This window comes from Crocuta crocuta, unplaced genomic scaffold, assembly GCF_008692635.1.
Source record: "Crocuta crocuta isolate KB4526 unplaced genomic scaffold, BGI_CrCroc_1.0 scaffold343, whole genome shotgun sequence".
NCBI lineage: Eukaryota > Metazoa > Chordata > Mammalia > Carnivora > Hyaenidae > Crocuta > Crocuta crocuta.
The window spans coordinates 2,887,982-2,908,466 of NW_027532679.1; the positions used below are offsets into that span (position 1 = coordinate 2,887,982).

The following is a 20,485-nucleotide window of genomic DNA, read 5'->3' on the forward strand; positions in this document are numbered from 1 at the left end:
ATCAGAAGACAGGCTCCGGGTCTGGTGAAATATCAGTAGATTTAAAAGGGAATTTCAATTTTCCAGTTTTGTGCCAGGTCAATCATTACAGAAAACAAAGAGCTTGGATTCCAGTTTGAACTTGCTTCGTGAGGGAGCTTTTGAGGACGGAAACTTGGCTTTTTCACAGTTAAGGAAAAAACATTTGGGATTGGGTTCATGATTCAGCAAATTAGTGTGATTCATTCCAGTTTTAGTTCAACAACGGTTCAGTTCAAGCAGCTGGGTCAGCAAGACTCAGAGAAGTGGGTTTGCCTTCCCTCACCCCACTTGGAGTGACTAACATCAGCTGCTGAGGAGAAAACCAAGATTGCTCGACAGAAGGGAGCCACTAGCAAGGCTCGGGGCTTCGAGGAAGGGCTGGAGCTTGGTGTCGCCTCTCTTCCAGGTCCCATCAGCGCCCCTGGTTCTACCACGCAGACCAGCTGGAGAGTCCACAAAGGAGAGACCCAGCAAGCCTCCCACCTGCTGAGTCTCCAGAACAATAGATGTCAGGGTCGGCCTCCTCTGTCTACCCCCCAGGAAACAAGCTTTTCTTGTTTTCCCAGATGTTGAGTGTTTGGGATGTAGAATCATTTGAATGTTATTGTTGAATGAATTGAGAGCTAGAAAGAGGACTGAACTGTGTCCCTAGAGTCCTTCCTTTCAGGAAATGCCAATGTTTGACTTTCACCTGTCACTGACCACTGACCAGTGTTTCCAGAGCCATCTAGGGCAGAACAAAAACACAGACCACAGACTCTCCCACCTGATGACTTCAGAACACGAGCAAATTTGCTTGAAAATCCATAAAAAAAATATTTAAGTTCTCTTCCTTATCTATTAATATCTAGAAAAAAATAATTTCCCCTGGGATCCATGAATCCCTAACAGGCCCAGATCTAAGCCTCAAAAGTGCTATGAGTGTCCTGAAATTATACAATAAATGTTTTCAGATTCTCAAAAATACCCATGACCCCAAACATATTAAAATCTACTTTTAAAAACTATTTACTACTAGCCTATCAAAAGGGTACTGTAATTTAAGGTTATCTTTTCCATTGCATTTTGTAGTTTCACATAAACAAAGTATTTCCAAGTCCCAGACCAGCCTGTTCTAGTAAAATTCAAGAATTTGGGTATTTCTTAAGAGCATGTTTAAAAGGGCCTGATCAAGGAAAGCTAACTATTCACACAGACTTTCTAAGAGACAAATAATTTTTTAATCATTTTACAGACAGAGACTATACAGGTTGGCCCAAAACAACCCACTCGACTTCTAACGCCCTGTACTTACCTATGCTGACCTACCTCAATTCTCCCCTAAGTCAGAAAATTTCTGGGCTTTATACCTGGAAGGAACCTTAGAGAACCTTAAAGCATTCTTTTCTTGTTTCTTTTTTTTGTTTGTTTTGTTTTGAACCTTAAAGCATTCTTTTCTTGTTTCTTTTTTTTTTGTTTTGTTTTGAACCTTAAAGCATTCTTAAACTAGGTTACCCAGCAACCATTGCAGGGGTGAGGGGAAGAAGCGAGAGGACAGCACTCTGGATCCTCACCCTTGCTTTGGTTTAGAGCAGTCTGTTTTCATCCGACTTTTATATTAGACATTGGCATACGATTTCATTTAAAAGAAGGATTCCCCCCAAGAAACAAAAATAATTGCAGGCCACTGGTTTGAACCAAGCCCTCTACTTTGTAAATTAAAAACATAACAAACCAAAACTGCAACCCAAAGAAGGTAAGTTACCTGGCTAAGGTCACATAGTTGAGGGCTTTGTCATGACCACCTTGAGCCTCTATACCATTGCTGTTGCCTCTCAGAAACTGGCTGGGGTGACCAATCCATGAGGTAGCTCAGGTGTCATGTGATCTCCTGCCCTGCAGCCCCTCTAAGGTGCTGGCACCTTTCCCACAAGTACACACCTGGTCTCACCTTATCAACATAATTGGCGATCTCGATGAGCTTGTGTTTGGTGGCGTCCTGGTCTCGTCGATTCTTCTGAAACTAAATGGAACAAGCAGAGCTACATGAGACCCCAGAACCCCTTCCTGTGCCCCATTTCTTGTCTTTCAATTAGCTTTTATTTTCTCCAGTCTTCTATGAGCAGTTATTTTTATATGACTTCCTCCTTCCTGCCCCCACAGCTTAGGGATGGCAGAACCTGGATCACATTCATCTTGGTATCCCCAACTACCAGCTCAGTGCCAGGCACACAGTAGGCATGTAGTAGTTGTGTAGTGAACTGAATTATCTTCCTCCAGTCCTTGAAATCAAACTTGTTCTTCTGTCCTCCAAATTACCAGGTCTCCTGCAAACTCTCATGGGGGCTTAGAAGTGAGACCAATCTGGTCCTTGCTTTGGTCATCACCCCAACATGAAGCCATCATCACAGGGATCTCATGAGGCTTCCCTACATGTGATCAATCAACACTGATCAAATTGCTGATGAATGTCTGCCATGTACAAGGCACTGTGTTTGGGACTAGGTAGGATACAGTGTGTGAGATCCTGGTACTGGCCTTGAGGACCTTAAATTAAAACAGAAAGAGAGCCAGAAATAACAACAATGGCAGATTCTGTACTTAAGGAGTACACAATTAAAATGGGCGCATAAATACTGTATACGAGAATGGCAGACCCATGTGTGTCTAAGGCCTCTAAGCCCTTGGAATATAGGCTTTATCTTGCATGCCGCTCAGACTGAGGGCAGTGCCTTCTACAGTGAGAAAAATTCTGAGGATTCTGAGACTACATAGGGTTCAGCAGGAAAGAGTGCTGTGCTCTATTATAAATGTCTGCCATGGGTACCAGGAAGGAGACATTTCAGTATGTAGCCTCACATTTATCATTCCTGCCTGAATGGGATAGATCTCTTTCAGCTTCAATGATGAAGGAAAAGTTCACAGTGTAAAGATAAAATTTGCTACAATTGCAATGTAAATTTGCAAATGATGGGCGTCTCCCAGTATGCTGCTATTATTGTATAAAAACCTATGTGATTTAGCTTATACACACTTATATTAATTCCAACCCTTCACATCCTTCCTCCACCCTATCCTGCAAAAATATCCAAGCAAAAAACACAAAGAACAGCCAAATAAAACACTCTGGGATATTCGTCGGCATGGGAGTGTTCCAAGCCATGATACAGGGGAGAAACCCACCGTTTCCTATTCTCCCACTGCTTTTGGGCTTTCCTGGGCTTTCTTAGAACTGTTATTCATCAGAACTGTCAATCGTCTCACCATTGCTTTCTACAAAGTTAAATTCAGTGCAAAGCCCCATGACTTGGACCTATGACTTGTGAATCCTGAAGTTTCTCTTTATGGAGTCTTCCCATTTCTAAAGTGGTCTTCCTGCAGAGAAAGTGCTGTAGCATTTACTGAATATTTATTAGAACATCAGATTTCACTGGAGTTTAAGTAATATACCATGTTGTCCAGAAGAATCTCAAGCAGGAATAGCAAACTTTTTGCAAATGGCCAGGCCATAAATATTTGAGGCTTTGTGGACACACTGTGTTATCTCAACTACTCCACTGTACCAGTACAGTTCAAAAGCAGCCATGGACAATAGATATAGCAGGAAGCATTTGCTCCAGTAGAACTCTATTTTAAAAAATGTAGCGGGCTGGTTTTGGCCATAGGCTATAATTTGCAGACCCCTGATCTAAAGAAAGAAATATCTCAGCCTAGTACTTTCTAGGGTGACGCAGGAAGTAAAACATGGTCGATCACCTGGCCTTTCCCAACTACCCCACATTCTGTCCAGAGCATGAAAGCACTTGGCATGCCTATTTTTACAACTATCCTGTCTTGTCCTTTCCCTGCCTAGATTTCCTGTTTCACCTGAAGACTGAATAAACACAGAACCACCCCAGGCCTTCCCACCTAGGCCCAGGGAGTAAGCAGCTGCCTGGTCCTTTTTACTGCAACAACACACTCTCTCTCTCTGCAGCTCTGCTCCTTGCACTGAATTCAGAGCCCAGAGAAGGAGTCTGGTCTGTCTCAGCATCAGGTTGTAAATCACGGATAAGGCAGCCCTCCCCTGCGTTGTCGTCCCAACCTCTCAGATTAATTAATTGTCAGGAATACATTTCTCCCTGCAGAGGATGAGAGATCACTTGAAAAGGGAATCAGGGAGGAGTGGTGTGGGGAGGTGGGGGTGGGGATGGGGGTTGTGAGCCTGTGAACCCAGACTGGCTGATTATATCCCCTTCCGGTGAATCATTCAACGTCCAGGATCCTGAGAAATGAGCACATCCCCGATGCACAGGCTGCATGAATCATGGCCTGTCACCAATGCCTCTGAGGCTGGTGCTGGAGGCTCTCTACTCTGCCACAGGAAGATGGCTCTAGACCACATCCCAGTCCTAGACGCACCTTGGGAGCCCCTTTTCCTCTGGGGGGTTTGTTGTGACCCTGAAGGTCAGGAGACTGAAGATGCCCACTCCCTACCCCGCCCCCATTCCTTCAGCTTCCCGAGTTTCACGCCCAGTAGGTTTTAGAATCCTGCAGCAAGATTCCACTGGGGAGAGTGCAGGGCCCAGAGGGGAGGATCCACCCCACCTTTACATTAGAGCAGCGGGGTACCAGGGGCTTTCATCCGAACAAAAGATTCTGTGGTCAAAAAAAAAAGTTTCAAGACCACTGTATTAGATGATCTTAGATCATCTAATAAAAACTTAAATGGAAAAATGTCCTGGAGTCAGAGGAACTCAGCTCTCTCACTACGAGGCAGTCCTGCTGGGCAGGGCCCAGCGTCTGTTACCTCTCCCCATGACCACGGAGCTTTGGTTTTTAAATCAGCTTTAGATTTTGCTCCCCACACCACTCTCCTATCCTACACACACACCAGTCTTTGGAAAGGAAAACAAAAAGAAAAAAGAAAAAAAAAGGAAAGGCTGCTGGAAAAACCAATACTGACATCAGTTACGAAGTTAAATTTTTCTCAAAGCAGAGCATGATGTTCCCTTGGCCTGGAATGCCCTTCACCTCCACTTTTCTGCCTTGTTCACAACTCCTTGTCCTTTAAGGCAGTGCAAGGCCACCTGCTCCTGCCAGTAACACTCTTGAAGGCAGCTCTTCAGGCTAGAAGCCTAGTGTTGTCCCCATAACCCACACTGCTCTACAATCTGTGCTTTGGGACTGTGGACTAGGTAAAGCCCAGTGATGGCTTTGGGATGAGTTCCTTCCGGGGAGCTGCTAACCACGCCATCTGGATGGGGAGTGAGACAGACAGAGCTCTGGGGAATCCCAGGCAAGGCAGCAGTGTTAGAATATGGTGAGTGTTCAGCTCATCGTGCCTTTCCATGCCAAAATGTGCTTAGTTGTGGGTGAGTCACTACATAAACTGAGAACTGGGGTGAAATAAGACTAATTTAGGCAAATATATGTTCTGAAACCTGAACCCAGCCTTCAGGTGTCAGCTTCAACATCACCCCCTGGGAGCTTACCCCAATTCCCAAAGCCATGTTGCACCTCTCATTATCTTAGCTCTGATCCTCTATAAAGATCGATCCTGGCAGTTACCACACTTGAAACTATAGAGATTTTGTGCTCCTGCTGTAAACTCTGATGTCAGGGGCAGGTCTGTCTTAATCTCCTGGGGCCAAGCACTGTGCTTGACACGTAAGAGAGAAAATCATGATATCGTTGATTAACAAATGAAATGAAAAGAGTGAGATGAGTGTTCGCCAAATCTTAGAAGCCAAGGCCCATGAGAACCTGGCCTGATTTGAGAAGTATAGAATCAGGTAGACAGCTTTTCCTTAGGCCAGTAGTTCTCAAACTTTCCTGTGTACAGAGTCACCCAGAGGCCTTGTTAAAACATGGATTCCTGGGCCCCAGCCCCACAGATTAGGACTCAGCAGGTCTGGGGTTGGGCCCAAGAATTAGCATCTCACAGATTCCCAGGTTCTACTGATGCTTTGGGAACCTGGCTCTCATTTGGTACCAACATGATTATAAAAATGGACCCACACATGGGCTGGGAAATTATATTCAATCAGATGATTGCAAATATACTTTTTATCTTTGCAAAAAAATTTTTTTAATTTTTATAGAGAATTTATGGACTCCCTAAGATTAAGCACAAAAACCTAAAGATCTTTAGACTCAATTTAAAAAATGTTAATCTAAATAACACTAGTTACCTGATTTTCTATCTGAGTAATGTATTGAGTCAGAGGAGATTTTTCCTTTTTTAAAATTTGTTTGTTTTTTGTTTTCCCCCCAACTATTTAAAATAGCAAAAAGAGCCCTTGGTCAGATTTAAAGCCAAAATCACATGACAAACTGGAGAAAGATGAATGTTTCAGCATTTCCCCCAAAGTGGTTTGAAGCCTGTAATGGAAGCTATCAAAAGAGTAGCTTTTCTGCAAAAAAAAAAAACAAAACACCAAAAAACGCCCTTGCCTCCCCCTTACCTCTGCATAATCAGCCACAAGGTAAAGTTCCACATACTTCATGGAGTGTATATCTTCCCTTTTCATCTAAGAAAGAGATATATGCAGATCAGAACTGTAGAAATGGTGAGTGTTTCTTCATTTTGAAAAACTGCTAAGAAATAGCACTAGTTAATAAGCAGTGCTGGTTACTAACTTTCCACTTGGCACTCGAGCCATTCTGGCTGCAGTCGCCATTACCCTTACTATACCTACCTCCCGCCATCTTGGTTATTGCTGGGGCTGCTCTGAGACTATGAGTCTAGTCTCTTTATACTCAGAAAATAATGAGCTTGGCTGCCTAGTACATAGGCCAACATACTGTGAGGGAACATGCTGAAAGTCAAGTTCCCAAAAAGCATTTAAACCATATAGCTCTATTTTCAGCATACATAAATACAAGCATTTTGTGCATATGGTTAAGTGGCTATTCCAAAAAAGGAGGCATAAATTTTTTTCTCACATTTTAAAGTTTCTGAAATCAGCATCTCAGGGTGTTTTAAATGTCATAGTGTTTTTCCCAAAAGCAGATATTCCATCTAATACAAGAGTATCTCACAGCAGTGAACAAGATGATAACTTAGACTATAAAAGAAAGGCAATTTCCTCCTTCTTGGCCAACTCTTTTAATTTAGAAATACTCCTGGATTCAAAGTAAGGATCCTCAGAGGGAACAAGCCTATCCCCAGGTTGACTCTTGCACTGAGACTCACCCTGCGAGGTCTTTTCTTGGTCTGGTTCGTAAACTGAAGGACCCAGTCCCTGGTGGTGGACTTGTAGTGCTCAAGCCCACAGCTCCCCAGGGGCAGCTTGAGATGTTCAGATCTGTAAATAAGGTGGTGGCTCTCATTGCCAGGCAGGGGCTCGATGATGTAGCTGAGGTTACTGCTCACCGCAATCAGTCCTCTGTCAATGGAAGAAACAGAATCTCTGGTCAAAGATTACGGTCCTGGAAAAGTCTCTTGTTCAGGCCTCAGTTTCCCCATATGCAAAAACGATATGTTGGTTTTGATCATTGGTTCTTAACCTTATTGTGGGTCAGGAACCTTTGGGTGAGAATCTGGTGCAAACTTAGACTTCCTCTCCAGAGAAATGCATATGTGTATGAAAGGTGGCACACAATTTCATGTTCTAAAAGCTTGTTATGAATAAGTGTAAAGGTTCTATAAAGGTTCACCTGTGACAGTTAGTAACATAAAGGATGATGAGACTATGATTCCAAAAAGTGTCTTAAATTCAAACATGGCATATGACAAATCAAAAGTCAAAACTTTATAGACTCAGAAAAAGACGGTATGGTGACTGGAAAGGAAACACTGGCCTGGAGGTGAGGAGACCCAAGTTCTCGTCTCAGCTCCAACATTAAGCAGTCAAATGGACTTCAACAAACCTCTTTAAAAGAAAGAAATCACTCTAAGCCTCAGTTTCCCCATGTGTAAATGCAAATGATAATTTGCTAATTTATCAGGACTCCAAATGACTAAATGGAAAGATTTCTGTGTACAGAAACCAAAGCTAGAGGCATCACCGATGGCATGCCTACTAGCCTCACCAAGGCTGCTCTTTAGTGAAGTTATGTCCATAACCAAGGACATGTAACTACTCTTTTCTCTTGGTTAGAGATACAAACATTGAACTCAGAATAAGGACATGTGTTCATTCATTATATTCTTTCACTCAATGAACCCTTACTCTGTATTAGATATGACTTAGACATAATCCCTGTCCTTGAGTAATTCACAGCTCACTGGAGGGCAGTCATTCATTCCACAAGTATTTCCTGAGTGCCTGCTATGTGCCAGGCATCAGACTAGTTGATAAGGATGGAGATGTGAACAAGACAGATAAAGTGCTTGCCCCCACGGAGCTTAGACTCTGAACATGGGAATAAATCACTAGAGTATATAACAGAGACAGCAAAAAGACTTCATAGTTCCTAACACTGATGGATTGGACACAGCTGCCTGGGAGTGCTATGTCAATGAGGCTTCCAAGAGCTTTATCTCAAGAAGGGGAGAAAGAGTGCCATGACTTATTATCAATCACTATCACAAATAATCAATGGAAGGGTGAGTAGAGGCCCACGTAGCAGGTATTTGCCATCTTTGATGCAGTGAGAAGAAAACTATAGCAAGCAAATGTACTCAGTCAGGGCTCTGGGGGAGGAAGGAGCTCAGTAAGAAGTCTTGAAGCATCAGTAGCATTTCATGAGCTCCGAACCTCGGGCCCTCCTCTATCCAGAACGTTCAAAAGCTCAAGTATCTCCAGATCAGTCTTTGTCGTTCCAAACTGGCAGGACCTCTCTCTGGCTGTCCAGGCTTCCACCTCCAGCCCTACGCCCTCAAATCCCTGCCCAGGTTTTGCCTTTTGGGAAGAGCCCGTGATGCTTGTGGGGGAGATAGCGTCAGCCTCTGATCAGCAGCAGCCCTTCCTGGAATCCATCCTGGCTGACCTCATTCCGGTGCCAGGGAGCCTGACGACTTCCTGGCGGCCTCACCCAGGCTGACGCAGCAGTTCTGGACTAGCCCCTCAGCAGGACACCCAAGGTGCGCCCTGATCAGCTGGGGGTGGGAGTGGGGCAAAGAGCAAGGGCCACATCCGCTCTTGAGTCCAGACAGGAAAGGGCAGAGGGCAGAGCCACTGCGGGCATCCTGTTCCCAAGCTTTCTTCTCATCTCGACTGACCAGGGCCCCTCCCGTCAACTCAGTTTCCCCCAACGACTCCAAACATTGGAAACAGAGGGCTTGAGAGCAAATCAGATGATGGTTTTGTGTGCATCAGGTGGTGGCTCTGAAGATAACACCCCATGAGTGGAAAGTTCCACATAACAACCAGTGAAAGTTCCAGTGTAGTTGACTAGGCATCGCTTGAACAAGCCTCTGGGCCAAATAGAACTGAGATCAAGTCAAAGTTTGGTGCCTGGTGAATAATAATAATCATGGTGGCTATATAGAGGCTATGTATGGTCCAGGCACTATGCTGAGTAGTTTATCATCCACACCAACATTTCTGATCTTTACAAATGTTATCCCTGTTATACAAATAAGAACATGAAGGCTAGGTGAGGTTAATAAACTGACCCAAAGTCACACAAGTAGTAAGAATCTAAGCAGTCTGGTTCTAGGTCCCATAACCTTAACCATGATCTCACACTGCCTGCGTAACAATAGCCCTGTAGAGTGAGTCAAAAAACATCCCCAGTTAAGTGACGCCACCAGAAACTCCCCCTGAGGTACAATTGGCTTGTCTGAAGTAAGATATCAATCTGCTGGGAGATAAGAAGACAAAGGAGGCATTTAGTCTACTTTTTAAAAATGTTTTATTTATTTTTGAGAGAAAGAGAGAGAGACAGTGCAAGTGGGGGAGGGTCAGAGAGTGAGGGAGACACAGAATCCGAAGACAGGCTCTAGGCTCTGAGCTAGCTCTCAGCACAGAGCCCGATGCGGGGCTTGAACCCACCAACTGAGAGATCATGACCTGAGCCAAAGTTGGACGCTTAACCGACTGAGCCACCCAGGTGCCCCCTACTTTTCATTTTTAGATGCCGTTTTTTGAGTATATACCATAGGCCAGGCACTCTGAATATAATCATCATTTTTATTTCATCAGTGTTATAAAGGCACCATCATAAGTTCCATTTTATAGATGAGGAAACTGAGCCCCAGGGAGATTAAATAGCAAGATCTGATACATATCTGGAGCCAAAGATTTAAGGTCTGGCAGACTCCGGACCCCATGTCCTTAACCTCTATGCTGTCTGCCTCCATCAGTGAGTTCCAAACCTATGGGTCAGAGATCTCCAGGATCAGAGCTCTCAGAGCGATCTATTAGAATATTCTACAGAGTGTATTAAAAATACAGATGTAGGAGGGGCATCTGGGTAGCTCAGTCGGTTATCGTCTGACTTCAGCTCAGGTCATGATCTTATGGCTCGTGGGTTCAGCTCTGCATCAGGCTCTGTGATGACAGCTCAGAGCCTGGAGCCTGTTTCATATTCTGTATCTCCCTCTCTCTACCCTTCCCCCACTCACACTGTGTGTGTCTCTCTCTCTCTCAAAAATAAATAAACATTAGAAAAATTTTTTTTAAATACAGATGTAGAAGACTCAGATTCTGTAGGCCAGAGCATCTGCACTGTAAACAAGTCCCCCGGTAATTCCCTGCGCAGCTACACTCAGGAAGTTTGGCCTGCAGCCCAGGCTCCGTGTCAGGAGCCTGTCTTTTCACAAAGCCCCAGGCGACACTGCTTCAGAGAGTGAACAGATTACACTTTGAGAAGCACAGGCTCAGAAGGACACCAAAGGTCCTTCCAGCAATAAGACTCCTGGCCACTCCCTCCCTTCCCTCTACTGTGTTCCTTGGCAACTCTCCCCATGGCACAGCAGCAAGCCTCCCAGACTGCCTGGTTTGGAGGAGAAGCTGGCACAAGCGGGAGCACTTTACAGTGAGCACCAGCTTTGAAGATGGTGGGGGAGGGGGTTTCTGAGACTCCAGTTTCTGGGGCCCTCCCCTACCACCACCCCAAAATCCTGCTAGCTGCTCTCCCTGAGCACCTACGGGCCATTTATCTTTCCAGGAGCCTCAGTTGATCTAATTTGCTAAATGTAAGCACTGGCAGAGCTTAGCCAGGGGTCACAGGAGGGGGGTCCAGGAGGCTGGGTGGCTGGGCCCTCACACGCCATACTCAAATCCAGTCTCCAGCCTATTTCTCATTGTTAAGAGCTTGATATAAATGAAATTATACAGAGGAACCCTGGCAGTGTAGGAGAGGCAGGCAGCAGCGGATAATTCGTGTTTAACTCCTGAACAACCACAGGACTTACCCAAATGCACCCCTGAAGGAAACAGGCATGACGAACTGCTTCCTGGGAATGTGTCCACTCAGAGCTAAACCCAAGGGACACATCTCACGTCCTTACACTCAGAGCTGTCCTAAGAGGTAACCACCCTGTTACCCTTCTTCCCCTCCCCCCCCTCCCCAGACCGCATCCAAGGAGAAAGAGTTACTGGGAACATCAAATGCAGCACAGAAGGAAAGAGGCACATAAGTGACATGCACAAGGCACAAGTGGAGAGTGTGGGCTCAGGAGGGAGATGCACCTGGGTCTGAACTCTGGTTCTGCTGTCTCCTAGCATTATGCTAAGTCAGTAATGCTGGCCAGCTCACACCATGGCTGTGATAATTGACTGAACTAACAGACAGCCATTCGGTAGCCCTTCAACACATATATATTGAATCTACTATGTGCCAGGAGCTGTTTTAGGCGCTGGGAATGCAGCCTAAAGAGTCCCTGCTCTCAAAGAGCTTGCACTCATCACCTAATGTAAATCCACCAATGATGTCATGATTGTTCCCATTTTATAAGTGGGAAAACCAACACTAGAGATCTAAAGTGAGTTGTCAGTTTTTTAAATATTTTTTTCATGTTTATTTATTCTTGAGAGAGAGAGCAAGAGAGAAAGATTGTGGGGGAAGGGCAAAGAGAGAGAGAGAGGATCCAAAGCAGGCTCTGTTCTGATAGCAGAGAGCCTGATGCGGGGTTCAAAATCACAAACTCTGAGATCATGACCTGAGCCAAAGTCGGACACTTAACCGACTGAGTCATCCAGGTGCCCTGAGTTGTCAGGTTTTATGCCAGGAATGGCTTGAGTCCAGAATCTACACCTGTCACGACTGAATGGTATTGCCCTGTGAGGACGTGCTCTGTGCCTGACACACAGGTAGCATTTGTCGTCTGTTCTTCAGAAGGAAGGCCAGAGATTCAAAAGGGAAAGCCCGCACCACTTCTTGGCAAAGCGGCAGATAAGGATGGACTGCCATGTGCTTATGAGCCACCTCCTTCTGCCCCAGGCACCCAGCTCCCTGAGACCCACCACTCTCTCTGCAACACAGAATTTCCAAAACAGAAGTCCTTTGTGTGACCTGATCTACTTTCATTTCTCAGATGAGAGGAAACAAAGTCCAGAGAAGAAGGAACTTGCCAAGGTCAGTAGCTAGAGCCAGGGGGTCAGAGCCCAGTCTTGTGATACATAGGCTCCTCACTCCCCAGTGGGGCCCTGACACCAGCCTCCACCTCCACTTCCCACCTGCAGCCCTTGCACTATGAGCAACATCGATAAAACTAAGTAAGGCCCATGGGAGGCGCCAGCCCAGCTAAGGTAAAGACAAAGAGAAAATGATTTGGGGAGGGAAAGCTAGAAATCACACAGCCAGGAGGCATGGAGCTAGCTCTCAAAACTCGGGCTCCTTGACTCTAAGTTCTGAGCTCCTTCTGGGCCATCAAGCACACATGCTCTTGCACTCACTTTTAATCTCATATTCTTTCTCCCTGGCCTCTCTCACAGACCTGAGTCCTGGGCAGGAGTGAGGTATAACCACAATGAGTGGGGGCCCCAGAGTTTTGAGGACAGAGCTGCTGTACAAGTGAAGCATCAAATAAAATCCACAGATGGTTTATTGTATATCCTTCTCTGTAACAGAACTTGCCAGACATGTGTACATAAGACACTATGCAGCCATGCAAAGAATGAGATAGATCTGTATGTGCCTAAGACATAATGTTAAGTTGGGAAAAAAATTACAGAATGTTATGTACAGGGTAATCTCATTTGGATTAAGAAACACCAGGTATATACACAGGTGTGTCTTGCAGTTATGTACACCCCCAAGAGTGATTATATGTGGGGATGCAATTGGATGGGACCGTGCACCAGGATAAAGAACTTACACTTCTTTTAACTTGATACTTCTGGATTATTTGAATGTTTAACACACTAGTTATGCAATAAGAATTTTTACTAAGAATTTTCTTTAAAAATAAACAACTTATCAATGGGGTAAAAAAATGTTTTGGGGTGCCTGGGTGACTCAGTCGATTGAGTGTCCAACTCCTGATCTTGGCTCTGGTCATGGTCTCACAGTTCGTGAGATCGAGCCCCATATCCGGCTCTGTGCTGAGCATGGAGCCTGCTTAAGATTCCCCCTCACTCTCTGCACCCCTCGCTTTCTCTCTCAAAATAAATAAACTTTAAAAGAATGGGTTTTTTGCAATCAATACCTCTCTTGATGACAGACAGTGAACTAGGGGCACACACACACACGCATGCACACAGTGTGTCTCCCAGAACCCACAGACTCACTCACATTCACTTCATCTCAGTACTCTCTAGATTTCTTCACAAACAATCATCCCTCCCCACAGTTACACTGTGTGTTACTTTGCAAAGCATTTGTACATGGAGAAGTCAGGCACACATTTAAAGGATGAGTCATTAATCAGAGACAGGCCTGGGGGGCATGGACACCCAGCATCCCTAGTGAAATGGTATTTCACTTTTTACTGGTGTATTGTATAAATATCCACAGCAGCCACGCGATTCTCAAAGGTGTCAGTAACCCAAATAGGATTATAAAACAATATATGACATTCCGATGTTCTTTTTTTTTTGCAAAAGTATTTTTAAAAGGATAAATAAGAAACTGGTAACAACAGCTACCTCTGGGGTGGGAGGAACCTGAAAGTCCTGGGTGAAAGAGAAACCTGTCTTTCATTATACCCTCTTTTGTACTTTCTGAATTTGCTTTTACTATGATCATGTATTACTGCTTCAATTAAAATCACCCAAAGTACTGTTTGGGAGGGAAGAGGGGACCCAGCAACAATCTGGAAATTCACGTGAACTCTTCTGTACGTGTATCATCAGCCTGAAGACTACATTTGGTATAAATCCTACCTATTTTCTCCAGTCACGAGGGGCATGTTCCCGGGAGAGAAGCACAATCACTATGGAGATTTTTTCACTGCAGCATCGCTTTATGAGTCTGGGGAGTGACTTGGGGGTTACGTGGGTTGGAAGACTGCTGCTGCTGCAGCTGCTCCTTCTCTAGAGTGAATCGAAACATCTGGCATGCGCCTCTGTCTCATAGGTCAGTCGGGCCCACAGATACCCATAAATTCTTAAGGTGTTGTGGTGAGAAGGCTGGGAAAGTCAGATGAGTGGACCCCACCAGAGGGAAGCATGCAAAACAGAAACACACGGACGGCTCACCCGGTTTCCCCCTGCCAGCACGGCTGCGGGAATGATTTGCAAGAGGCCAAGCCAAGTTCCCACTGCTCCAGACCACGGAGACAGAGGAAGAGGAAGAGAGAAGCAAGTCACACCTGCATGTTCCCCTTCTTCCTTCTTGGGAGAGACATTGTTTACTTGCAGACTGCAGGTGGTGGTGGCTGGGCCTGTAAACACCACTGGGAGGCCAACTGGCTTGGCTCAACCAGGTCATCTGAGCAGATGATCTGGAGCCACGTTATGGTCGTCCAGCCAAAGCTTGTTTCCTGCCTAATTCCCTCTGGCAGACTCACCATGAGGCCTTACAGAGGAGACATGGTCCAATTTATAAACAGACACATGGGATCTGCAGCATGAGGGGCCTTGCTCTTGCATATGAGCCTGGGTTAAGTCTTAGCATGGCTTCCCTGTTATAAAATGATAATAATCCCAGATGTCTGTAGAGTTAACATAGCACTAACATTGTCTACCATGCCTATCATCAATGCCCATTTTACAGATGAAAAAACTGGAGGCCCAGAAAATTACTTTTCACGGTCTGTCTTTCCGCTACCTGTAGAGGACCTGGGCTCAGAATAGGCACCCAATATTAATTTGTTGAATGAAAGAAACAGTCATTGAATGAACTGACCAAAGGAGAGGAAGGGTACAAAGTGGAAACACCTCCTACTGGCTCATGAGAGCTCATCCTGTGCATACCTCCCAATGCTGCCTTCAATAAGGTCATGTTCACAGCTTTAAATTGGTCGTAGTGGGAGTAGTTCTACCAGCATATTGGCAGATGCTACAAATCAGGGCTGTTTTGCCCTTTTCCCCCCATGGTATCAATTCATCAACACACTGGGGTATAAGTGCCACGTAGTATAGGCAATTAAAACCATGGCAATTAGTATTGCCAATTATAATACAGGTTTTTCAGATCCTCACCTCTTTTTCAAGAGAAAGAGAGAGTGGGAAGAGTCTAAATGAATTATATTTATTATTTCAACATACATGTATGGATCCTACTGTATGCAAAGCTCTAGCACAGGCTGGAGGAAAGAAACAAGTATTTGAGAAACAAGTATTCTCAGGTACAAACTGTAATGTGCACACGAATCCCCTGGGGATCTCGGTAAGATGTAGATTATGATATAGTTGTTCTAGGTGGGACCTGAGAAACTGCATTTTGAAGAGGCTCCCAGGGGATGTTGATGTCGAGCCCTCTAACGACACAGCTAGGAAGCAAGAGGCCGGGTGACTACTGAGTGCTACTATGTGCCAACCAGTTCTGAATGTTAGAGATCTATTAACACATTCACTCCTCAGGACACTCGGGACATTTTCCTCTCACCCACATTTTGCACGTGAGACCACTGAGGCCCAGGGTCACCCAGCTGGTCAACTGCTCCTGGCTCAAACCCAGGGAGTCAGGCTCAGAAAATGAAGAGCCATTCTCTTTCCACTGTGCCACCTAGTTGGACCTTCTTGAAAATGACCTGGCTTTCTCTTTCTCTTCCTCTCTCCTTTTTTACTAACTGCCCATTTCCTTTTTTTTTTTTTTTATCACCTAAAGTACTTCTACCAGAGAAGAGCAAAGGAGAAGTGGGAATAAACGCTCAAGTGTATGAACCATGTCTTTTATTTTTGATATTCTGATTTTTTTTTTAAATGTTTTATTTATTTCTAGGAGAGAGAGACAGCGTGAGCAGGGGAGGGTCAGAGAGAGAGGGAGTCACAGACTGAAACAGGCTCCAGGCTCTGAGCTGGCAGTCAGCACAGAGCCCGATGCGGGGCTCGAACCCACGAACCACAAGATCATGACCTAAGCGAAAGTCGGACGCTTAACCGACTAAGCCACCCAGGCGCCCCACATTCTGATTCTTTAATCCTTGCCCTTCTCAGGACTGGCCAATTCCTAGAAATGGTAAACAAATTTGAAATGCAGGCTCTCAACCTCTGGGTCACTGTCCCCCTGCCCTGGTCATCCCAGGGCTGCGTTCTAGACATGGGGAAGAGCCGCTGTGCCTCAGATTCCACTGAGTTATTACAAGTAGCCAATCCTAAGCATACTTACCTTGCCTTGCCTGTTTCTTCCTGTAAAAACCACAGTAAAGACTCTTGCCCACATCCTCTTATCCCCCATAACCTGACCCCTGATTGACCCCTATGCTTCCCTATGTGGCGTGCCCCTTGGGATCTTGAGTATAACAAACTGTTTTTTCAATGACAGTCATCTCCTGGTCTATGGCTTCACCATACCTAAATAATAATGAACTCAAGCTCCTTAAGAAAGAGAGAGCTCAATCCAAGTGAACATGTGGATTATCTAGGATTCCCCTCTTCCTTCCCAAGCTCAGCCCTTCTTAGAACTGGCTGGCATACACTCTCAATGGACAGCTTCTCAAGGTCCGTGCCCAAGGCCAGCCCTGCTACATGTCTAGGGAGAGTGCCAGGTGTCCCCCAGCACTGTCAGGGCCTCTTACCTCATTCCCCGGCAAGTGCTGAGTGTGACGCTGGACTGTTCTGCCTTCCTCACCGTCCCGTGGTAAAAGCAGTGGTCCTAGCAAGGAGAAAAGGGGGGCGGTCAGGCGTAAGGACACTGATAAGCATGGCAATGTTAATGTCTCATGAAGGCCAGGGATGATTATATATATTCTAACTTACAGTCTGCAAAGAGCTTTCCAAGCCACCATTTTATTTGATCCTCATAATAGTCCTGGGAGGTGGGACAGGCCAGATGTCATCATCCCCACTGAACAGATGAAGAAGTTAAGATTCAGAGAAGCAAAAAGATTTGCCGAGGGTCTCCCTGCTAGTCAGAGAAGCCAGGACTTCAGTTCAAGTTCAGAGCTCTTTCCAGGACATGTGGCCGCAAGAAACACTGGTTGGGGTCACATATGTGACTACCCTGCAGAGTTGAAATGAGTGTCCACCCAGAATCTGAGTGTGATCTTATTTGGAATGAGGTCTTTATAGATATCAAAAAATTAAGATGAAGTCATACTAGACTTTATTCTTTTTTTTATTAGAGAAAGAGGAGAGGACACAGACAGACAGAGAGAAGAGGCCATTGGAGGATGGTGGCAGAGATCAGAGAGATGCCACTACAGGCCAAGCAGCACCACAGACTTGGCTAGGAGCCACTAGAAGCTGGAAGAACCGAGGAAGCATTCTTCCCTAGAGACTACAGAGGAAGCCTGGCCCCTCTGCTGACACTGTGATTTTGAACTTGCAGCCTCTGGAACGGCATCTTACACTCCTGAGTTCTCAGTGCTTTGCTACGGCAGCCTTGGGAATGTGATAGCCCCACTTCTTCCCCACCTCCCCTGAGTTCCTGCGCGTCTGGATCAGACTTGATTTGGCACCTGTATCCGTGGATGCGTGGAGTTCTGATGCTCTTCTCCCACTGGCATGTCTCACAGCCATCTGGTCTTCCCACCCTGGCTGGACTCCTCATGACTACAGATAGCTGCCGAGCACCGCACGAGGCGCCAGACCCCCAGCCAGGCCCGGGAGACCCAACAAGGAGCGAAGAGACATGGCTCCAGCCTTTCTGGGACATATGGGCTTGTGAGAGCCAATCTTAATTAAAAAGCTATACAAATATTTAATTACAAACTGTGAATAGAGGCCTGAAGTAAAAGTTGAGAGGTGCCAGCAGAGTGTTTTATAAGTAGGGGAACTGGAGCATCTAGGAAGCCAACACAGCTGTGGGAGCACTGAAGCACAAACCAGACAGATGGGTGCAAACCAGGACTGTCCCTTACAGGGCGCCAACAAGGGACGCACTGCTCCAAGCTTCTCCCCCAATAGTTCCAGAGAGATAAGCTGGTCAGAAGAGAGAGAAGGTAAATCCCCAGGGCAGAGCTAGTTCTGCAAAGGTCTTAAGAAGGTTTAAGCTATGTAGCTGCAGACATAGGAGCTCTCTCATTCCCCCCACCCATGCCCAAGCAGGGCCAATCAGAAGTCCCAGGCATCATGGACTGCTCTGCCGACTTAGTCCGTGGAGCGTGGACATTTGATCTCGGGGTTGTGGGTTCAAGCCCCACAATGGGCGTAGGTAGAATCTTTAAAAAAAGAAATCTGGGGCATCAGCCTAGGGAATAGTCCAAGTGATCTATCACCAGGACCACACTTGCTGGTAGTTGTTCCTTGATCCCCAGCCGGCAGGAGGACTAAAGAAACTAAAGTTTAGTTAACTAAACTTAACTAAAGTTAAGCATTTTGGCACAGCCAGGACAGATTTAAGTGCAAGCTCCCACACCCGCCAGCGGCGCAAATAGTTCACAATGTCTCTCAGACCTCTAGCGTCTTCAGTCTCTACTCACGAGGTGGCTATGAGAATATGGTACATCAAGGACCTAGTCAGGGTACCTGGCCCACAGTGGCCAGCAATAAACCTGAGTGACCAGGTTATAGGCATTAAATTCTCCTTGTCAAAGGCAAAATGTGGCCTCGAGGGAGCTGGAAGCCGACCAAGATCCTGAATCCTCTGTCATCGCCACACCAATTCTATGTCCCATGCAGCTGAGCCACACAGCCAGATCACAGGACATGGGCCAGGCTGGCACTCAGCTCAGAGTCAGTCTCCAGACCCCTGGTGGGTGCCCTTCCACCTGGCAACAACCCGCTGGCCAGTAGCGTGGCTCCTCCACCCATTTGTGCTCAGGCACTCCAGAGGAGGGCAGGCAGCAGCCCCTCTCTTTGCATCAAATTCTTCTGGCCGTCAAACAAGTCAGATCCTGACCAGAGGAGTACAAAGGAAAGCCTCTGTGTTGCACCTATGAAGCAAGGTGAGGCAGGGACAATCTTTTTTCCAGCCACAATTGTATCTGCTTGCAAATGCCAGACTATCACATGTTTCTCCCCCCATCCCCGGATTCTGAGACCTGGGGGACACATCATCAAATGCTCAGGTTCTGAACCTGATCCTTAGAACTCAGCTACGGGGCCATGAACTCCACAGCGCAGGATCATTCACAGGTGGAAGAGGGGGGCAGGCCTGTATGGGGTAAAAGGGGTTCGCAGATATTGGAATGACGGGAGTCAAAAAGTTCAGACATGAGCATCAGCTAGTTTCAAAAATCCAGGTATCTCTACAAATAAAGAGAATTCAAATCCAGGGATGAGAGTGAAAGATCCCTTTGTACATCCTGGACTGATGTGTTCACTGTCCGAGTGCTCTCTGAAATAGCATAACAACTGACTTTTGTAACATGCTTTAAATTTACCAGGGGCTTTCACACACATCATTGTGTGTGATGATGATCCTGCCATTTGCTGTTACAAACAATAAGGGATAACATCTATCCAGCACTTATGACTGAATAAAAAACTAATGTCGATTTTTTCCTTTTAATTCTGACAATCTCACAGCCTTATGAGGTAGATATTGTTATTCTTATTTTTTCAAAAAAAGGGAAACTAGGGGCACCTGAGTGGCTCAGTCAGTTAAGCTCCGACTCCTGATTTCAGCTCAGGTATTGATTTCATGGTTTCGTGGGTTCAAGCCCCACATCAGGCTCTGTGCTGACAGCATGGAGCCTGCTTGAGATTTTCTCTCTCTCCCTCTCTCTTTTCCCCTCCCCATTCATGCTCTGTCTCTCTCAAAGTAAATAAATAAACTAAAAAAAAAAAAAAAAAGGCGGGGGGCTGCGGGGAGGATGCTGCCTGGGTGGCTCCATAGATTGAGTGTCTGACTCCAGATTTCGGCTCAGGTCATGATCTCATAGTTCCTGAGATTTGAGCCCTGAGTCGGCTCCGCATTGACAGTGTGGAACCTGCTTGGGATTCTCTCTGTCTCTCTCTGCCCCTCCCCAGCCTCTCTCTCTCTCTCAAAATAAATACATTTTTAAAAAATAATAAAAGTTTTTAAAAAAAGGAAAGTCAGTTCCCCAGAAATCGGAGGTATCTGTGCTCTCCTATGGGAAGGAGACTCCCAAATCCTGTGATGGCATGCTGGGAAGGCAGGA

General features: G+C 45.8%; 1 protein-coding gene across 2 annotated transcripts in view; it reads right to left on the bottom strand.

The window, feature by feature from the left end:
- Positions 1–20,485, bottom strand: part of ADAM19 (ADAM metallopeptidase domain 19) — a 98,512-nt gene that overhangs the window by 33,990 nt on the left and 44,037 nt on the right. For both annotated transcript variants that reach the window (XM_077780786.1, XM_077780785.1), the window contains exons 5-8: positions 16,997–17,073; positions 7,178–7,370; positions 6,447–6,512; positions 1,952–2,023 (exon numbers count right to left, since the gene is read on the bottom strand). In XM_077780786.1, coding sequence (XP_077636912.1) covers positions 1,952–2,023; positions 6,447–6,512; positions 7,178–7,370; positions 16,997–17,073 — 408 coding nt within the window. The remainder of the gene's footprint in view (positions 1–1,951; positions 2,024–6,446; positions 6,513–7,177; positions 7,371–16,996; positions 17,074–20,485) is intronic.